Source organism: Aristolochia californica, unplaced genomic scaffold (assembly GCF_029961685.1).
Source record: "Aristolochia californica isolate CCGP_79_NKW_82.1479 unplaced genomic scaffold, dmAriCali1.0.hap1 SCAF_7, whole genome shotgun sequence".
Taxonomy (NCBI): domain Eukaryota; kingdom Viridiplantae; phylum Streptophyta; class Magnoliopsida; order Piperales; family Aristolochiaceae; genus Aristolochia; species Aristolochia californica.
Window position 1 is genome coordinate 38,756,279 of NW_027182268.1, and position 20,135 is coordinate 38,776,413.

At 37.8% G+C, this 20,135-nt stretch overlaps 2 protein-coding genes across 3 annotated transcripts; both read right to left on the reverse strand.

Annotated features, from left to right (window-relative positions):
* Nucleotides 1-250: 250 nt before the first annotated feature.
* On the reverse strand, nt 251-6,778 carry LOC137936914 (uncharacterized). Of its 2 annotated transcripts, XM_068781881.1 has the most exons (15): nt 6,697-6,778; nt 5,866-6,224; nt 5,362-5,455; nt 4,785-4,971; nt 4,420-4,678; nt 3,967-4,182; nt 3,792-3,878; nt 3,482-3,616; nt 3,014-3,127; nt 2,650-2,897; nt 2,486-2,566; nt 2,158-2,389; nt 1,895-1,993; nt 1,594-1,779; nt 251-529 (listed from the first exon to the last, which is right to left on the reverse strand). In XM_068781881.1, the coding sequence occupies exons 2-15, from the start codon at nt 6,211-6,213 to the stop codon at nt 425-427; spliced, it is 2,391 nt and encodes a 796-aa protein (XP_068637982.1). In that variant the 5' UTR covers nt 6,214-6,224; nt 6,697-6,778; the 3' UTR covers nt 251-424. The 2 variants fall into 2 exon arrangements, with proteins under 2 accessions (XP_068637982.1, XP_068637983.1); XM_068781882.1 differs by lacking the exon at nt 6,697-6,778 and having other exon boundaries at nt 5,866-6,261.
* Nucleotides 6,779-9,270: 2,492 nt separating this feature from the next.
* LOC137936364 (polyadenylate-binding protein RBP47B'-like) lies at nt 9,271-18,362 on the reverse strand. The gene is made up of 8 exons (XM_068780973.1): nt 17,942-18,362; nt 16,895-17,378; nt 16,707-16,783; nt 16,486-16,616; nt 15,439-15,535; nt 10,092-10,253; nt 9,821-9,921; nt 9,271-9,738 (listed from the first exon to the last, which is right to left on the reverse strand). The coding sequence occupies exons 1-8, from the start codon at nt 18,092-18,094 to the stop codon at nt 9,648-9,650; spliced, it is 1,296 nt and encodes a 431-aa protein (XP_068637074.1). The 5' UTR covers nt 18,095-18,362; the 3' UTR covers nt 9,271-9,647.
* Nucleotides 18,363-20,135: the final 1,773 nt, after the last annotated feature.

Genomic DNA, 20,135 nt, shown 5'->3' on the forward strand with positions numbered 1-20,135 from the left:
ACGTTTAGTCATTTTTATTGGTTTTGATTTGGCAAGTATTTGCTCCCTTGGCTATATCTGGTTTTCTTTTTCTAATGAAAAGATTTCAAAATCTGAAACTGCAAATACAGTTATTTAGCCAAAACGCAATTTGCTCAAAGCTCCTCATTTGTATTGTGAGTTGAATATCACTTTGACAAAGTCAAATGTAAGTGTAATCAGATATAAAATTGAATAAAATAACTCAAATGACCTCTTTATTAGCTGCAAATGTGCAACGGATATTTATACCACTTCCAAGGAAAAAGAATAGTGTTTCTCATCCTCTGCCTTTTGGAGGGTGGAAACAAGTACATAACAAGAAAATATTGAACTAAGCCTACTAGCTCTCACTGTCTACTCAACAGGTTTGCCTGCCTAACCGAACTCTATATTCCAACTGCATCTAATTCGTGCTTACCTGTAGGCATGCCTTTGACAGTCCAAACTGCTTTCTTTGAGAGGACATATGCTGCCTCCAAGGTTTGTTGTGCAGTTTGAAATGCAGTACCTTCAAAATGGCAAAAGCTTGTTAGTTCCATATAATCAGAAGTGCGTGTGGTTTACTCGATGAAAAATTTGCATGTGGGACATAAAAAAAAATGAGGTGCCTCCACTTTGGGATGAGCCTCTTAAAAGAATTTCAGGAAAACTACCTCCAAAACTAATATTTTGTTTGAATATTGATCACATATACCGAAAAACCCAGGTGAAATTTGAACTCAAGACCTTGTAGGCTTGCTTGCACTGCAAATACAACAATATGGCCATTGAGCCAAAGACCCGATGGATCCCATTGCCAAAAATTGACATAATTCCTTAATTGTTTCGTACCTGTAGTTGAAATGTCTAATCGCTATACTTGTATAATTCATTTATGCAGCACTTAGTTCACAAGCTATTAAAATACACAAACTCAGCCAGGGGCTACTCAAATAGAGTAATTCAGCATGCCAGAGCTTTAATTTTTGTGTTCAGCACCTAGAAAATTTATTTAAGAGGAACAAATGATATCCCCACAGGCGAAACTACTGCTCCTTTACCCGTCTTTGCCTACTGTTGTCTACTTTCTTTAATCCAGCTATGAACTCAATGACTGGGAACCCAAAGCTCTATCCAACTTAGTCCGTCTAAATCACACATCAAATCAGCTCGAGCAACCACACATTTACACCATAAAAGACCTAAAGACACTGAGTATTGTACATATACTGGACCAGTAGAAACTGTGGAGGCCCATGCATGCAAATGTCCATGAAACAATTTATAAAAATAGACCTAAAAAATGCAAACTGAGAAAGCCATATTATGATATTTTGCTGTAAGTAACTTGGATTTAGACCTGGCTCATTGCCTCAAGTGAAAAGGGACAAGCTATTGAAGCTTTTCGAGTAACTTTTATTTGGACCAGATTCCATTTGATCATCTATTCGTATTTTTAAATTTAAATGTTATCTTAATAACTTTTATAACGTAAAAAAATACTAAAAACTTAGTTTTCTTACTAGGGAGGTAACTTGGTATATTTTAATTATTCATTGATGTATCCTATTATTTAAATCAGATATTTTTTACCTGTATAAATGTCGCAAAAACATCATCTTCCCCCAAGTTTAAGAACTCCACAGCCCAATCATCTAAACGACCAGTTGATGTCCTCTGTCTCTCAGCTTCTAGCAGCACAGAATCACGATATAAAAATCTCTGCCAGATCTTCTGTACGTTTGCCAGCATGAATTCTACTTCTGTCTTGTTAAATCCCTGAGAAAGAAGAAAACATTCGTAAAAATCTAGTGAAAGGAACACCCCTTTACTAGTTTACCAGCTTCAGCCCTAATTAGCTAGTGTTTATTGGTAAGACAAAAGATCTAACTACCTGGAGAACTTTTAACAGGTTAGGGATCTCATCCTCTTGAATGCGGACGGCGAAGCTATCATAGTTTAGCACATTCTCATAAGGCAAAAAGATACCATCCTGAAGATAAAGTAGCAGTTCAAAATTACCAAAAAAAAAAAAAGAGGAGCCTCCTGTGAGGATCTTTTTCCAGTTATAACACATCTCACTGAGAAATTTTAAATAAGAAGTGCTGAATTTACATTCAGAATAAAGTTCTGCAATTAGAATAGGAAAATTTCTACCTGAATGACCACTGGAATGCACCCTTGTAAAACACTATCTTCCATCCGACCACTCCAGCCATCTCCAGGTAGGACGCCACAGAAAATAGAGGTGGCTAAGTCATTAAAATAATCAGAAGATCTTTGTGAAGTTACAGTTACATTTTCTGAGTATTGCTTTCCTAGCTTTCCCTCCTTATTTGGAATTGAACCAAATTCTTCTGCCAGTTTCTGTCTAATACCCATACTGTACCTGTTAACCGTAAGCAATACAACAACACTCATGAGTTGCACATAAAAATAGTATTCTGGTCCTTGAGTTTGTAAAGGCTGCAGCTAAAATGCATACGTGTCTTCTGGTCTTCCATTTTTGTAGGCTGGTCCCAAGTTTCCATTGAAGTAAAAGAGTCTTCCACGCTCCTTAAGTGATCTGCCAAGAAAGTAACTAATAGTTCATTTGAACTGTATTTGAACAAAAAAACATATTTACACAGGATAGATTCTTAGAAGTACCGGGCCCACAGTTTTGATCTTAATGAAGCAGGGTCAGGCACCTTCCAAGCAGGAAGGACAAGATCCTTTTCTGGGTCGAAGCATGGGTGGGTCCCTCTTCTATCAGAAGAAATAGTGTCCCAATTGTCAGCCCAATATGCTGTTGTGGAGTGGTTGTGCTTTGAATTGGTGTTGCCCCAGTGCACTAGCATCATGCTATTCCAAATCTCCTTTGGAGCATAACAAGCACCTTCATCCCATGAAAAAGACTGCCTTCAGGATAGAGAAGAAAACCATTAGAATGCAGACAGACATCTTTGAAACAAACCAAATATTGCTGTTTCCTTCTTAGCTGCGAAAGAAAATAATTTCTACTTTATCATACCCAAATATGGTCTCTGCCAGAGGAGCGATTCCAGAAAGGATAATGCTCAACTATATGATTATATGCCTTCTTGTAGAAGTTCAGCGTGAGGGAGCTCCTCAAACCCATGTGCTCCTGGAAGTTGGAGAATAAATATAAGAAAAAGCTCTCTCCTTTTTTTTGGGTCAGGGACTATATTATTACCAATTGACATTTGATGCATTGGTCCCGCAGGAATGACTTTGAAGATGATCAAATACCAAAACATGGTTGCCTTTGCTAGTGACAATGTTGGGTAATTGCAAAACAGGACTCAAACTTCTGAATGTCCATCATTTTAAATAACATGGAATCTTGTCCCATCTAAAGGTGTAGGATCAAGGTACTACATGGATAGGAAGAATTGAGAATACATAGATGAAAATACATTAACAATAAATTTACAAGAGCTACAAGCAAGGCTAGAAAGTTAAGGCAGTAGAGTTATACCTGCATGCTCAGATGGGGTGCATCGTCTGCACGAGTTATCAGGCATGCATCAAGAACTGGTACGAAGAAATAGTCAGCTTCATCGCCATTTAGTGTCCGATGAGGGCTAGCCAAGATGCTTTCATAGAGAGCCATCTGAGTGAAAGTTAATGGATAAGAATAAGTTAAGACAATAAAGGTAGCCAGCAAAAGGAACTCATATGTCTTGTTTGCTTTTATATGCCTGAAATCAAGAGCTCAAATTTCAGTAAAGCGTTTGAACTATTCTTTCAGAAAGAATAACAGTAAAAGAAAAAGAAAGAAGGGATACCTGTGCGCCGTATAATTGTTGTGTCCACAATGTTGTATTCTGATCACTATAAATTCTATTGACACATTCAAATTTGAAATGTCGGCCCTGTGGCATTTCAAATGTCAATGCATTAAAGGAATATGGAGCACTGGATCTGTATTAAGAGTAAAAAACACTGAAATCTTGAGCTTACCTCAAGAAGGTGGCTATTGAACTCTGGTGGCAAATCATAGACATATATAAGAGGCCTTTTCTTTTTCACCACTACAGTAACATTGACAAGTTTATCTCTATCATGAGCATCATTTGGTAAGTCAATGGTGGCTGGTCGAAGCCATTGAGGCCATTCTCCTATGGAAGATATAACAGAAGGGATACTGCAGTCTGTTCCATACCACCCATGGTCACACTGAAAACAAAAAAAAAAAAAGGAACAGGCAACAAAAAAAAGAAGTCACATTGATCATTTCTTCCAGGTGAATATGTCACTCTTTGCTTAAAACTCAACAATAAAATTCTAAAACAGTGTATAATTTCGTCTTTGGAGTATGCTTACTAGCAAAAAGAACCAGCAGGAAAATCTTTAAAACGATCAAGTCATTTTTCACTTACTGGGATAGAACATAGAAAAAGTCTTATTGCTTACTTGACAGAACCCACCACGACAATGTCCATTTCCAGAACATTGGTTGAGACAGCTGCATACTGTGGGTATCTCACAAAACTGCCCCCAAAGTCCATCATATTTACAGTCACATTCCTCTTTGAAATGCACCTTGGATGCATAAGCTTCTTGGGGATCAACATTACACCACCCCAGCTTGCTTGTATTAGTGGTGAAGATGTTTTCTAGATCAGCCATGGTCCAGTTGGTCAACTTAGGACCATCTGGTTCGGAAGGTAAGCTGAAAAACCACCATGCTCAGTAGAAATGAAAAAAGAAACAGCAGAGCATATAAATGATGGATAGTAACTTAGAGCAAACATTCAGAATAAAAAGGCACTACTTACTTGATTTGAAAGCCACATGCCTCAGCCACTGGACGGTTTGGGTATTTTGTTCCCTCTCCACAAAAGCACATTGCTCTTGTTGTGTCACAATGAGCTGGGCAAATTGACACAACCCAGGGCCCGTATGGCAGGTCCTGGGATCTGGGATAGTTGCAGTCTAACTGCATTATCTTAGAGCAATCGTCCCCTGGTAGATCAGAAAGCATTGTAAACAACATATTGAGTTACATTTGGCTAACTCAGGTTTGACATAGCCCAAACTATATTCCATAATTTGTCTTTTTTTTCATGCATAGGTGAATAAAAATTCCACCATTTTTAGGCCACTTCTTGCGCTCCACATATCAGATTAGTCATTTGGGCACAAGAGTGGTAGTTATGGGGGAATAGTCCAAGAACAGTTTGGCTTGGAAGATCCTGAGCTTCAGTGAGGAAAGTGCCCTCTTTGTCTAGTCATTCTAGGATGAACCTGGCTTATTTTGACATCATGAAAGGAGGTGTACCTTTACTACCAAAAAGATTCAAGGTTTGTAGAAAAATGTAAAAAATTGAACCTGACATAAAAACATATACTAACCAGAAAATCCATGAAAGCACCTGCATTGTCCAAGTTCATGATTGCAAATGCCTTGACTGCTACAGTCATTCTTGCATTCAACTTCACCAATTCTCTGTAATATGATAACGGATTTCTTGAGTACTTAAGACTGTCCAATAGGGAAGATGAAGTGAACAACTATCCTTACCATTCAAAAGAAAAAAGGAAAAAAAGCTATCCTTGTCATTGCTTCCTAGAAAAGCAGATCCTACCAAACTGGTGTGCAGCACGAGAGTGAGACAGCATGCGATGCACAAGTACATAAAAACGACACATTGTGAAAATTTTGTATAGGAATACTAGATTTTAGATGTTCTGTAACTAATGGAAAGGTCAAGAAACCTACAGGGATGCTAGATGAATGAAGATCCAAAATTGTATTCTCACACTATGGAGATCTAGTGAACAGGCAAAAGTAAAATAAAATATCTCACAGAAGAAAGTATCAAATGGTCACATAAGAGGTAGTAATTCTTTTCATACCTCAACGATATTGACTGTAGCAGTAACTGAATCACAACCAGAAAACCACCTTCCGATCTCTGCCTTCCAAGGAGCACCTCGGTAATATACTGCTCCATGAGTATCGGCTGGAAACGTAGAATCTAAATCGAGGTCCAACTGGACAGTTACTGTGTGATGATTATTATCGCCTCCCATTGACCCATTAATCGGAGAGCATGTATTTTTTATTTGTCGAGCTCCGAAATAATCAAGAGAAGATGGTATGAAGGGGGATAAGAACAAACGAACTAAGGACGCTAATGCAATCAGAGAAGCGATTTTTGCAAGCAAAGGCCAGGAACGTTTCCATTTCTGTACAGGGATCATTCTATCAAGACCTGAAAAGCAATACAACTGTCTAGATTTAGACGAGCCTCTTCCATTGTACTTTTCGCGTATACAGAATAAAAAACTCCAAAACCATATGTTTAGAAGACCCAAGAGGATGGCGAGGAGATGGAATAGTAACTGAAACCAGAGAAAGAATGCCGTTCAACCGTTTGCTCAAAACCAAGCAAGAATATTTATTTCTTCCCTGAATTACGGAAAAACAGCAAAACCCGAGTTATTTCTACTGACGCAAAATGGTCACTGGAAAAAGATAATATACTCAAAACCAACTGATTATAAAAAAAAAAATAAGACCATGAATTCCTACCAAACATTTGAAAGTTGACACAACAAATCCAGTAAAAAAACGAGAAAAACACAATAACAAGACATAAATTTCGAAATAATCAGTTCCAAATGTTAGAAGATAAAGCCACGACTAATCAGAAACATCCTAAAAATCAGTTTCACGCAATTAACCTGAAAATTCTTGTAGAACCTCGAAAAGCGCCGGCCTCTACAGGATCCGAAATGCAGTTTCCATGCGCGCAACCACCAGAACGCAACAGGACTCGAAAGCACGATAATGGAAATAAAAAATGGCAGACGAGATTCGGAGCACGCTACGAGATGCGAGGCGTAGCGATTCCTGAAGACTGAGCTCCCGTGTAGTACCCGTTGAAAACCAGAAGCTACCACCTACGTCGTCGAAAAGTAAACAATTAAAATAAATTCATCAAAATCAACTCAAGCTCATCGGATGATTCCATACAACAACATTTCCAGAGAGAGCGACAGACAGAGGGAGAGAGGTCAGTGGAAGCCGCTAAGGCTCTCGCTGCAAGTTTGAACAAAAAATCACTCCATATCTTTTGATTTCCATAATTAACCCTCGCGTGTGCCTGGCTTCCAGGACTGACTGGTAATAAAATTTTGACTAATAAGGAGCTGCCTCGTGTTCAATCTGGACACGTGTCGGGGTTGAAAGCGTGTTGTTGCACATTTCTGCGGACGTGGTCATTTAAAAAGCATTGATTCAGTTGCTGGGGTCTTGTGTCAGTTGATTTAGTGCTGGTCTTCGATTCCTTGAAACAGAATTTTGGTTAGTTTGATGTGACAAGGGTAATTCTGTTTCGAGTTTCAACCAACCAGAAGCTTATCTTTTCATACATAAATTATAATTTTTTAATTTATTTTTAAAAATAACAATTTTTAAACTTTGGATGAATGGGCAGCTACAATACACAAAAGGCAGTTCATTCTTTTTTAACGATCTCTGTGTATATAAAAAAGAGCAGTTGATCGAAATCTTATTATGGGTGTTTTAATGGATGTGCCGTGAGTTGGTTCTCTCACGGCACTGATTTGGCGGAAACAACATAAGAGAGCATATCAGCGGCATTTAGTAGGAGATCGATGAGAAAAGATTTGATGAAGAGTTGTCTAATTAAAGGAATTCACCTTTTCTTACCGGTTTCTGGTTCGGAGATCTTTGATTGAAGAATTTCCTTGCAGCTGTCTTTCTGATCGTCGGGAATTGCTCTGCGATCATGAGCTGTTTCTCTCTCGCTATATTGGACTTCTCCTTCTCTTTGGCGCTGAAGGCGGCTAGTCTCTTCAATTCGTTGCAGAAATCTGTAACAAGAGTCAAAATATCTCTGCCGCCGAATAGATTCCGAGCAGAGAGGGTGCTCCGAAGCCGGGGAACTGGAACAGAAGCAGAAGAACAACCACAAATCAGTTTTAATCCAGAACGAGTGAGATCAATCTGTTGGGATTTTGTTCTTCTTCAAATTTCCTAAAATTCAAGGTTAAAAGACGGAGAAGAAGAAAAAGGAGTAATGAAATCAATTAAGAGATTCTGCTAATGGAATCTCTCTCCAAATACTACCTTCTATTCCTCTCCCGAAGTGGTAATATTTCTGGATTACTCTCCAGCTCATCCGTTTCACCTGTAAACCGCATGGAACCCAAGACTTTCAAGCAAATTTAGAAAGAAAAAAACTCTCGTTAGTATATAAAAAGCACAAGCAGAGACTAGCACCTTAATCTCTTCGGAAGCCTTAGGATGATTACAATCTGAAAAACCAAAACAAAATCAAACAAACAAGTAGTTAATAAATCACCAGTTTTCAATCTCACAGCCATGAGCAAGAAAGAAAACAGGAAAAAGAAATTACCAGGTCGGCAAAACCAAGCTTCGTCGTCGGCTGATTCGTCCGGAGCAGGAAAATTAATCCACTTAGGAGCATTAATAAGCTCAAAAAAATCGTCTACGACGAATCTAGAATCAATGTTTCTTCCAATCGATATCCATAGGTTCCATTTCCTCCTGTATCTGCGTCAGTGAACAGCAGACCAGGAGAAAAGGAAACAGAAATAACGGAAATGTAGAAGTGAATTTGGCGGGCTTAGGTTTAAGATCGGAGACGCCGAAGAGGAGGTCGGAGTTACTTCTGCGGTAAGAATCGTCGACGCGAAGACGTGGAAGATATCTCATCCCTTCCTATAGCTGAGCGCTCATGCAGTAGATTTTAACATTCTTGAGAAAATCGTCTCGGCTCAGACGACGAAAGAAGCATGGGCACCCACAGTAAGAGTTCAACAGAGATTCCGTTTTCCAGCACGTAATGGACATTGTTAGCTATAAATAGAAACCCAAACTGATTTCGAACAACGAAAATTCTAGGGGCCATTACCTAAACTGGTGCGCTCAGGATTGCAGTGAAAAAACCTTTTTTTTTTCTTTCCTCTTCCTCGCACTTCTTCTCGGTCTTTATTTTTAAACCAAGAGCACTGCTTCAGCGATTCATCATTCTAGTTTTGCGCTCACTACAGCAAATGACTTCTACATCTAAATTGGTACTCGACCTCTGCAACTAATTCTATTCTTTAGTTCGGCAATGTGATGCTGAGAACAATTAACCATTGTATGGCAAATTTTATCGAGGAAGAAAGGTGAAAAATGAAAGCTGTGTGTTAAAAAAGGAAAAAAAAAGAAATGAAAGAATGAAACTCGCTACGCAATCACAAAGATGAGAAACACCGAGAGTAATTGATGAGGCAACGCAAATAATAAGAACAACTCTCTTGCAATTTTTTAAACCAGACAAGTGAAAATCCGGCAGCCAGATATGAAGTTCGTATAAACTCTCGGAATTTTTTTTTTTTAGTGCGGAAAATGATCAAAAGGGATTACATACTCTCTGATTTACTCTTCTGAATGACCACGGGCACTCCGGAGTTTTTTTTTTTTTTAAGTAGCAATATGCCCTTAAAGCTCCTTAACTATAGAGAGACAGTTGCATAAAATGCTTTTAACAGTCGGAACCTGGTCAAATGGCAGCAAAACCAACTGCGGGCCTCCGCTTCTTTCTTAATAAACCGCCATGACAATCTTTTCGCTCCATGCTTTCCCCAGACAAAGTAAGTTAAGCTGGCTGCGAGAATGCTGAGGTCTTCAACCACAAGGGACGACCCACCATAGCATTTTCATGAATAGAGAGGTATGCAGCATTTAGCCTGATGAATGAAGCAACTTTCAGACAAAAGGACAGTAAATAAATAACCATAGAAATCTGAGAACAAGGACATGTAAACGGACTTGTCTACATCTGGTGCTGCCAATGGATCAAAGTAGTCCTCCCTTTGCTCAACAGTGGGGACTGAGCTAACCATAGTTGTCACATCTTGAACACCTTCCGCCTGGAGAACTAAAACAATTAGTTTTAAGTGCAATCCATATAGGCCTAACTAAGCTAGTTAAACATAACTATGCTAGTATGCTATAGTAGATATAAGAACTCGAGTTGCAGGTAACAAAATGTTGTATTCTTTTGTTGCTTTATTGTAACAATAAAATGTGGTAATCTTGCCTGTTGAGGATACTGTGCATATCCAGTGTAGCCAGCATAAGCATATAAAGATGGATCATTTGCAGCCATGTAAGCATAAGCATCATAACCCTGTCCATAACCATAATAAGAGCTGCCCCATTGACTGGGATCTGCCTGCATGCCCCAGCTACCAAGTTGGTCCTGCAATATATTAGCAAAAGATACATATTAAGAGGAGTATATCATTATATCATACTTGCAGAGAGACTTGCCTCGAGAAAAGTTGCTCGCATCTTGTCAGGGGCCGTTGATCACACCCAGTCAATATGCAATTGAAAGTGAGTAGCCAAATATGAAATAATATTCCATAATATTGATAAAGAGTCTCATCGCATTGACTAATCAACAGACCATTCCCACTACTAAATAAAGAAGATTTAGAGATAGTTTGAACATTTCAGCACGGGTAGAATGTAATTGTCGCTTAGCACTAGTTTCCTAGTCACATATTTAAGTATTCAGAATAAATATTTATTTGAGTTGTAAGTGAGAAGGGTATTTTTGTTGTTAGGCATACTTTTTACTTGAGTAATATAATAGGAAAGGGGGTTGACCAGATCCTGTCTTTTTCCTCTTTTTAGTTCGGTGGCAACTCTCTCCTTTCCATTCTCTGTTCCTCCAATCTCGAGTCTTCAATCAACCAAACCTCCAAATTCTACAGCAGATAACAGAAGCCATAGACTGCAATAACTATGCATTCGATATAGGTGGTAACCAAATTTCCCCTAGGTAGATATGTAGAGATCACAATTACCAAGTTCATCTTATACTACCAGATAAATTAGCAAGATATTAACACCTCTTTACAACACTCTCTCCAGTAGAGCAGGTTAAGAGTACAAGTTATTGTGTTTCCGGCTAGAATCCATTGTAACTATATGTCAGCAACAAAATGAACTAAGCCCACTAGCAAGTTTGCAGATTTAGCCCTCACACTTTGCCTTAAAAGACTCATATTACTGACTTGGCAAATTAACTAAAATAGTTTTTATTTATATGCGGCTGCAGAAAGTATGCCACAGCATGGATTCACTTAAAAGAATTGTGATACTCATTATTCAAGGCATGGATATTATTGAAGTTCATGATTTTGAAGGGTTTCCCCTTGAACCACTGACATCATTACTGTGAATGATTTTGAAAAATATTATTCAAGCCCCTTCCAAAGGGTACTTAAAAGTTCCATTAACCCTTGCCAACAACAAAGGCCACATTTGCCTACTAGATCCTGATCTTAAGGCTGTATTTGAGAATGCAGCATACGCATCCATAAATTTGACAAACAAGGTACTTGAGAGGGCTGAACAATGGAAATTACCTGATTTAAAAAGGCTCCGATGCATGTCAGCCAAGGGGAAGACCAAAAGAGTGATTATAGTATTAAAAAAACAAATTTGAAAATCAAGATGCGTATTCTGTTTTTCAGAAAATTCAAAACAAAGAGACAGTTACTATTTTAATCTTTAATCACTTTGAATTCATCAAAGGAAGAGTATTTGCAGTATTAAAAAAACATGTTAAGGAATAGTCCCACATGGATTAATGAGTATAAAAATCTTGAGTTTATTAGTTAGGAAAGAGGTTTCCTAAGTTGGCTAGTCATTTTGGGATGGGCCTCGGACCCAACTTAACATGGTATCAGAGCAAGTACTCATATGTGAGCATAAACTATCCACTTGTAGAGCAACAAAAGAGGGCCTACACCTAAACTATCTACTTGTAGAGCCACAAAAAGAAGGCCTACACCTAAACTATCTACTTGTAGAGCCACAAAAAAGAGGTCTTACACCTAAAACTATCCACTTATAAAGCCACAAAAGAGGACCTACTCGTGAGAGGGAGTGTTAAGGAATAGTCCCATAAGGATTAATGAGTACAAAAATCTTGAGTTTATTAGTTAAGAGGTTTCATAAGTTGGCTGTCATTTTGGGATGGGCCTTGGACCCAACATAACAAAACAAATTTGAAAATCAAGATGTACTCATCTATTTTCAAAAAATTCAAAAAAAAATGCGGTTAATCTTTTAATCTTTAATCACTCTGAATTATTAAGCTGGTTCTAGTTGACATGTCAATTGAACTGCTTGATGCCCATTGAGACTAAATGTTGTTGTATATGGTAAATTTTGTTGAAGTAATTATATTTTCAATGGTTCTAACATGATGTAAACAATTGAAAGCTATTTAAAAAAAAAATAGTATCCAATATGTCTCATATTGCCAGAGAAATAGCAGTGATAACAATTAGAAAACCAATAACGAAAGCAGGCCAGATTATCAAAAAAACTTTGATAGAGTTAGCTGATCCTTCCTTGACCGTAGTCAATCCGGTCTGTCCAAAAGAAGTCCTCGCTGCCACCTTTTCTACCGCTCAAGCTTAAGTGTTGAATCGAGATCTCCTCCTCTTCTAGTTTCAATTGTGTCTCCCCTTCAGTTTGCAGACATTATGTTAGTTAGGAAAACCTTAACCAAATTGCTTGAGGTTTTCCTCCCATTTATGACACAAATTCAGGGTGACAATTAAATTGTCCAAGTCTTCCCTCTATGATATTAACATCTCAAGCAAATGATTGCTTTAATCTCATTGCTTGGATGCAAACCCAGCTACTTCCTGCAGCATATCTAGGCCTTACCTTTTCTTTGGTAGACCCCTAAAAGCACTTTGGAGACCAGTCGTCAAGAGGATTCAAAGGACAGTATCTACTAGGACTACTGTTTTTCTTTCTTTCACTATAGCTTTGCCTCACCAGCTTTTAAGAAATTTTACTACGAGATGGGAATTCTGAGAACTTGGGGTGAATTAAAAACATGCTACCTATATGGAGGTCTTAGAATCAGAAACATTTACCTCATGAACCCTCCCTTCTCACCACATGCCTTAGAAAATTCGGTTTTGAGAAGGATTCTATTTCAAGTTAATCCTGAAAAGATATGGATATCATGAAGATATTTTGCTTCCTCCCAATGTAGTTAGTACCAAGTTTGAAGACTCTGGAAGGCTGTTTGTAAGCTTAAAACAAATATCTGAATTAAAATCCAATTCAGAAAAGGCACTTCCACTAAAATTTGGCAGGAAGTTTAGGCAGAAGAGCCTGATCTCATAATACACTGCTCCCATCTTCTCCATCAATCTTCTCGATTGTGGTGCATGACCCTTTTTTCCCTTGAGGAGACCTTTAAAGTCGGGACCTTAGTTAGAGGAGAGGCTTGATTAGTGAGGAACTTTTGATGTGAACCACCTCTCGTCCGCTCTGGATGGCTTCCACATGGTAGTCAAGAGGAATCATTTGATCTGGAAGAGTCTCCTGGGGATAATATTCTGTACAATCTTGATACTAGACTGACAATTTTACCCCCTTGCTCATTCTAGACCTTATCCGTCTAACTATAACCACAAAGTGGTCAAAATTTCTTACTCAATGAAGATTAAGGTAACATTGCCTGTTTAACCATACATTTCTTTTCAAATGAGTTTGAGCAGGAGTTCGAATTTGCTAGTTTGAAGGAAACAGCTGAAAATTAGAGTTTGTATTGATTAAATTGTTGCACTTGTACTCAAACAAGATTTCATGAAAGAATATAATTTAACTATTGAGGGGATGCACATCCCTGACTACCCTCTCCTTCACCATCATTTCTGCTCTCTGTTTTACCCCGTTTTCTCATATTTTACCTCTTCCATCTCTATTCCAACTTAATAATCCATCTAATATGAGGCTCAAGTTGACAAAAAGAAAGGCAATGATAAAGGCATTTCATTCCTGATTACTTGTTTAATGTGACAATAATGAGACAATTTCACCTTCACCTCAGAGAGCATAATAATAATTTTCGGTTTACATAATAACTCATGACTAATTTAAATTTGCGCAATTTTCAATGTTTTATTATAACTCTCAAATTTCTATGTTACTTTTATACTTTTATATTTTTCAAGGTCTCGCAAGTCATTTCTTAAAAGTTTGAGTGACCTGTTCATGCGTCTATTTACCATTTATTTGTAAGTAATCTCGTAAAAAAGAAGGGATTGGAATAGGGATAAGACAATCAAAATAAGTAACAAACAAACCCTTACCCTTTTCAATTATTAGCCGTCTATAGCCTACTCAATGTGACTATCAGTTGACTGCAATTCTTTGCAGCAACACATGGCAGCAATCTCCTGTAGCATTCTCAACCCACCAAAAGTTATCCACTTTATTTAGTGTGCTGTCCATGGTAGGATCCTCACCATTGATAAGCAAAATAAAAGAGTTGCCAACGTTTCAAAGCGAATATGTAAATTGTATAAGGAAGTGAATGAGTTGAATTGCCACATAATTCTTCTACACCCTTTTATCATGTTCATGGTTTCTCTTGAAGAAATTTGAAATTCATTATTGCTTCTCAACTTTCCATAAAAAAAAAAAAAATTATTGCTTCTCAACTTCTTTTCCAGATTTTCTGGAGCAATGTGCCTCTATAGCTCTTGACAAAATAGGAAAACTTCTATGGAATGTAACATTTTGCTAATTTTTGGTGCATTTGGAAGGATCACAGTCAAAGAACCTTTAAGGGGAAAGCTCAAATTTTTGGGCTAGCAAACTTCCAAAGTCCTTTCAATTCCCTAGTTCTATCACTAAGAGAACTGGAGGAAGTTGGTCTCCTTTTCTAATGCAATAACATTCCCGAACAGGATAGATGGAGATCTTTTGGTATACTCAGCTCGGTTTGGTCACTACAAACATTACAAAAGGAGTATTGAGCTTTTCCATGGCACCAGATCATACCCGGAGATTTTTCTATGCCTCTGAAGGTGGAAGGCAGCTCAACATTCATCATTATTTTGTTTTCTAGGAAAAGCCTCCACCTAGGATATTCCAACACATCTATAGTGAGATATATTGATCTGCATTGACCTTTGACGTTTGACCATTGAAAGGATTTACACTCCCAAATCCTCCCAGACCAGCTGCAGGCTTAGTGGATTCTTTGGCTGATGCTTGTATGCCCCTACAAAATGTTGCACTTCTCATTTGTAAATTTTTGCTTTTCTTTTGTCTGATTCATTATTTCCTCTCTTTTGGAGAATCTTGTAGCCCTTGTGACACTTGATCCTTTTCCTAATAAATGCTCATATTTCATTGTTTTAGGATAAAAAGCAAAATTTTGTAAGAACAGAAAGAGAAAGTAGAACAATACAGCACAAAGACATGCAGGAAAACAGGTTGCCATATGAGTACTTATTCACACACCCAGTGCCAATAGGTTACTCAAAATAAAATGATAAATTAAAAAGACAAACATGAAATATAGAACATTTTCAGTAAAACAGCAAGTTGCATACCGGCTTATTTATTGAGCCTCTGCCCCATGAAAGGCGTACAGGTTGTTGACCAATCATAGTTCCCTGCAACCTTTGCATTGCATCCTCAGCAGCTGCCCTGCAGTCCAAATAAGTGCATCAAGTCCATATGCCTAATTGGAGCAAATGCTGAACATCTGAAAAGACTATTGACTTCTGTAGGACTAGTTAATATAAGTAACAGATCATCAGTAGTGTTTTCAAACAAGCCAAAGCTGGATTTCATTTGAGATTGTTTGTACACAGAAAAGCTTGGTTAGATCTTGCAGCTTGAAGAGAAAGTAAAGTTTGGCATCCATCAACTTTAGGACAGTAAGACCTTGTTTACTTTTGGACTCAACTTCAAAAGCAAGTTGATAATGTCACCTTGAAGAAGGAAAACAAGACAATTTTGTATCAACACAACTAGCCATGTAAAAATAATTAACAAATTTTCCAACGGTAACAAATTAAATACAAATTTTGAAAGATGAAACAAAATTACTACAGAGGGTGGAAATTGAAATAAATTATTAACCAAGTCTTTGAGTCTTTGTACTGTTTGAGAGAGACAAACACACACACCCCTAACTGCAGCAAAATCGTTATCTTTGCATCTTACCCATGGTGTTCTGACCCAGATTCGGGAACCAACTTGGCAAGTAACCCAAGTTGGATCAGGACTCGAACAGACCCAGGGTGTGTCCAGAGGGACTCACCCAGGATAGAAGGGGCAAGTCTAAGCCCCAATCCAAGTCAACGTGGCCAACTCACAGTGTCGACTTGCCTGGTTGGAACACCATGATCTTACCTTGATATATGAAACAAACAGTATTTAGATATAGAAATTCACTTTTATCAAACAAATACAAACTCTACTCAAACAAATAGATTTTTTGAAACCTCGAGGCCCTTAAATTATGGTCAGGATGATCTGATTCACATGAAGTGCTCCTCTTTGCAAAAGAAGTATTTTTGATCATATGATTAAAAGAAGATCACACCATACCTGTATTCTGATCATATGATTAAAAGAAGATCTAACCATACCTAGTACTGAACTGTACAAAACCGCTGCCTCTAGTAGGGGGTATCTTAACATAGACCAGCTCACCAAACTGTCCAAAGATCTGCTTCAGCTCATCTTCAGACACATTAGGGTCCAATGAGCCAACAAATATCTGCAAAAAATAAAAGAAAAAGACTTTAGGACAAAAGTAAAGATTGAGTTGACTAGTCAGCTAATTAACTCATACATGTGAGACCAGTACCGTTGTATTTGTAATATCATTATCTGTTGTAAATGCCTGTACTGGTGCTGTGTACGTAGGCATTGGATAGATAACCGCTACAGGAAATATAAACAACATGTGTTATTACAACAATTAACCATGTAGTAATACAACAATAAGATTGGTGAAAACTGCATATGCATTTCATAATACAGGATGTTAATTACCTTTTGCCGTTGGGTATATCTGGGGAAAAGCAGTAGTCTTCTTAGGAGTAGCTGCACTGATACGCATTGGTCTGGTGGAACAATATACACCATTCATTTCAGTCATTGCACGGTTCCTTTCTGTCTCATCTGAAAATTTAACAAAGCCATAACCCTTGGACCGGCCTGTATTGGGGTCAGTTACAACCTTGGCTCCTCTAACGGATGGATATTGGACTCGAAAAGTCTCCTGCAACAAATAATCTGTGACATCTGGTGCCAAGTCCCCTACAAAGATGGAATGCTCGGGTCCTGCATCAGGTCGCCTTTCTCCAATGCCAAAAGAAGCCCAATTGAGCCTAAAAGTCTGTTCTGTTCCAGGCATTTGTGTTCCATTGTAGGTCTGCAATATTCTTTCAGCTGCAGCATGAGTGGCGAACTCCACAAAACCATAGCCTTCGGGCTGGCCAGTGATCTTGTTACGTATAATTTTTATAGAGAGTACCTGTTACTCAAGAGAAATAAAGTTAAGTAGCACGCAGTCCTCTACCTAATTGGAGAAAGGAATAAATGAACAGCATTCTAGAAAGTCTGCGGACGGGAGGAAGAACGGTTTTCTCAACAGCAGACAATAGCAAATAAGCTTGCATAATATTGATGATTCTCAACTCTAAGAATTAGATGACGAAATATGTAGAAAGGATATCACAACCGGATTGTTAAACAAAGCGGAGAAAATAACATCATCAACAGAAAACTATATGCAGTTGACCGAAATAAACCCCTAAATTGGAAGAAACGATTCAACAAGTACCACTTGAACTACTATCCTGGAACCAATTCGAACGAACATTGCAAATTTTGAATTCAAAATTCAACAAGGAGGATAACAGCATAAAAGCAGATTAAATTATACATAACGAGGTCAACTCTACGAGAATTCAGAGAAAAAACACAGTGCGAAATTGGAGAGTTAACTAAAGAAACAAAAATGGAGTCCAGAAAGAAGAGAAAAACAAACAAATATTCGAATAACATAATAGGAAGACAATAAAGTAAAGCCGGGACCTCTCCAGTATGAGCGAAGCAACCCTGGAGGTAGGACTCGTCGACCCAGTACTGCAAGTCCCCAATCCAAAGGGTTCTTATCTCGTCGGCCGACGTTGGTTGGTGGTAGGGTTGAGAAGGACCCCATGACTGCTGAGCTTGACCACTCATCATCACTCTTACTGCTCCGACGTCTCACGGTTCCGGCTCTCACGTGGCGGCTCCTCCTTCGGGTTTTGTCTCCTACACTGGCTCTACGATGAGCAGCACCGTCGATGTGTGGACTGCGTTGGCACCAGAAGACAACGTTCGCGTCACTACTTACGACCGCCTGGTTCTGCTTTCACCGTCGCAGCCGAATAGGCTTCAAACCGTCCGCGAGCCCGCGGACTGCAGGCACGTAGCACTGGACCAGGAAGCTTCGATTAGTTCGTCCATTTGGAGATTGACAACTGCGGGAGGCCCGGATTGTCTTGAAGTGTTATGTTTTAACCCATAGAATAAAGTTGGGCCTGCCCCAATTAAAACAGATTCTTATGATCTTACATGTCATATTTTAATTGGTTGATTCAAATCGAAATACACCAAATTCTAAACGCGACCACAGACGTAGTACCTCAAACGGGCGCAACTTTTTTTGAAGTATAAGACCCGTCAGAAAACTTAGGTGATGATTTGAAATTTCAATTCTATGTAAGTAAGCTCAAAATGGGTCAAGTTAGTCAAGGGACTATAAAATCTATTTACCCACATATGTTGTGGATCCACTTGACTAGCTTAAAAAATCATATGCAATCTATTTTTATGCAAATCGGATAGTGTGGATTAGAGTGGATCATATTGCATATTAAAATAATTTTTCATACTTTTAATTTTTTTAATAGCTAAAAATGCTTAAACTTTAATTCTAAAATTAGTTTATAATTTAAATTTAAATAACGAGTGACTGTAACATATATAAACATGTATAAAAATCTGATATAGATTAGCAACTATAAATATCATTAAACTAATCATATCAACTATTTGAAATAATTTAATGATATATATGTTCATTTCAATTCCACTCATTTATGTGTTTGAATTTTCCCAGAAACCCTTGTTCAAGGGATGACATCAAGCCAGACCAGTTCGCAAATTGTTCGAGCTCGACTCGAAAAAAACTTACCTCAGTTCAGTTTTAACTTGAGTTTGGCTCAAGTTCAAAGTTGAAATAAGATTTGTTATAAAATTTCTAAGCTCGGTTTGTTAGCTTGTGAGATGACTCGTTAGTAATTTTTTTTATTTTTTTGTGAAAATACATTTACTCTTATTGCTCTCTTCAATTCTCTCTTTAGTTGATTGATAGTTTCTCTTATTTACCTCAAATCTTAAAGACGATCAATCGTTTAACCCTTTTAGGTCCTTCAACATCTAATGTTGTTGTTTGTCAATGAACTAAATACTATTGATGGAGGTGTTTACTCTTTCTTTTAGGTCTATTAAGCTTGTTATTATACATTAGTATGCTCAATTCCAAAGTCTTGAACTCTTTTTTTATTGCTTGTAGTCCAATGGTATTAAGTTCATCACAATATTATTTTTATTAAAATTTTAATTTTTTTGTTGTTTTAAATATAGGTTGGAACTCGAACCCGACTCAAACTCGGTTAAAATTTTTGGACTCGAGCCTGAACTTGAGTTCAAAATATTCAAATTAAGCTAAGCACTCAAATATATGTAGGTTCAAGCATGACTTAACTCCATGCCACCCCTACTTAGTTGCATGGAAGCACCTTAGTGAGAGTAGGTACCATTAATGAGGTAATTGTGAAATTGTTGGTCTTTATTAAAACCTAAGCCCAAATTTGAACCAGAATCCCAATAACTCTAAAAAGCATTCCTGGCCCATTCCACCATGGCCCTATAGCTATAGGTTACTTTACTAATCATTTAATGCTATAATTTTATAATTTTTTTAAAAATATTTATACGTAAAAATAACAAATAATCAAGAATGCCCTCAACTTTAAAAGCATATTTATTATTATATATTAATTTATTTAAAAAAATTATATATAAGTTATTATGGTAAAAATTCCCCCCTACCAATCTCCATCCTGCGGATTGCTGAGTTTTTGAGTTAGATCGGCCGATTAAAATACAGGCGTGTCGTTTTATGTAATTGGCGTATTGAAGATTAACATACAGACCAATCAATGGCACGATTTCACGG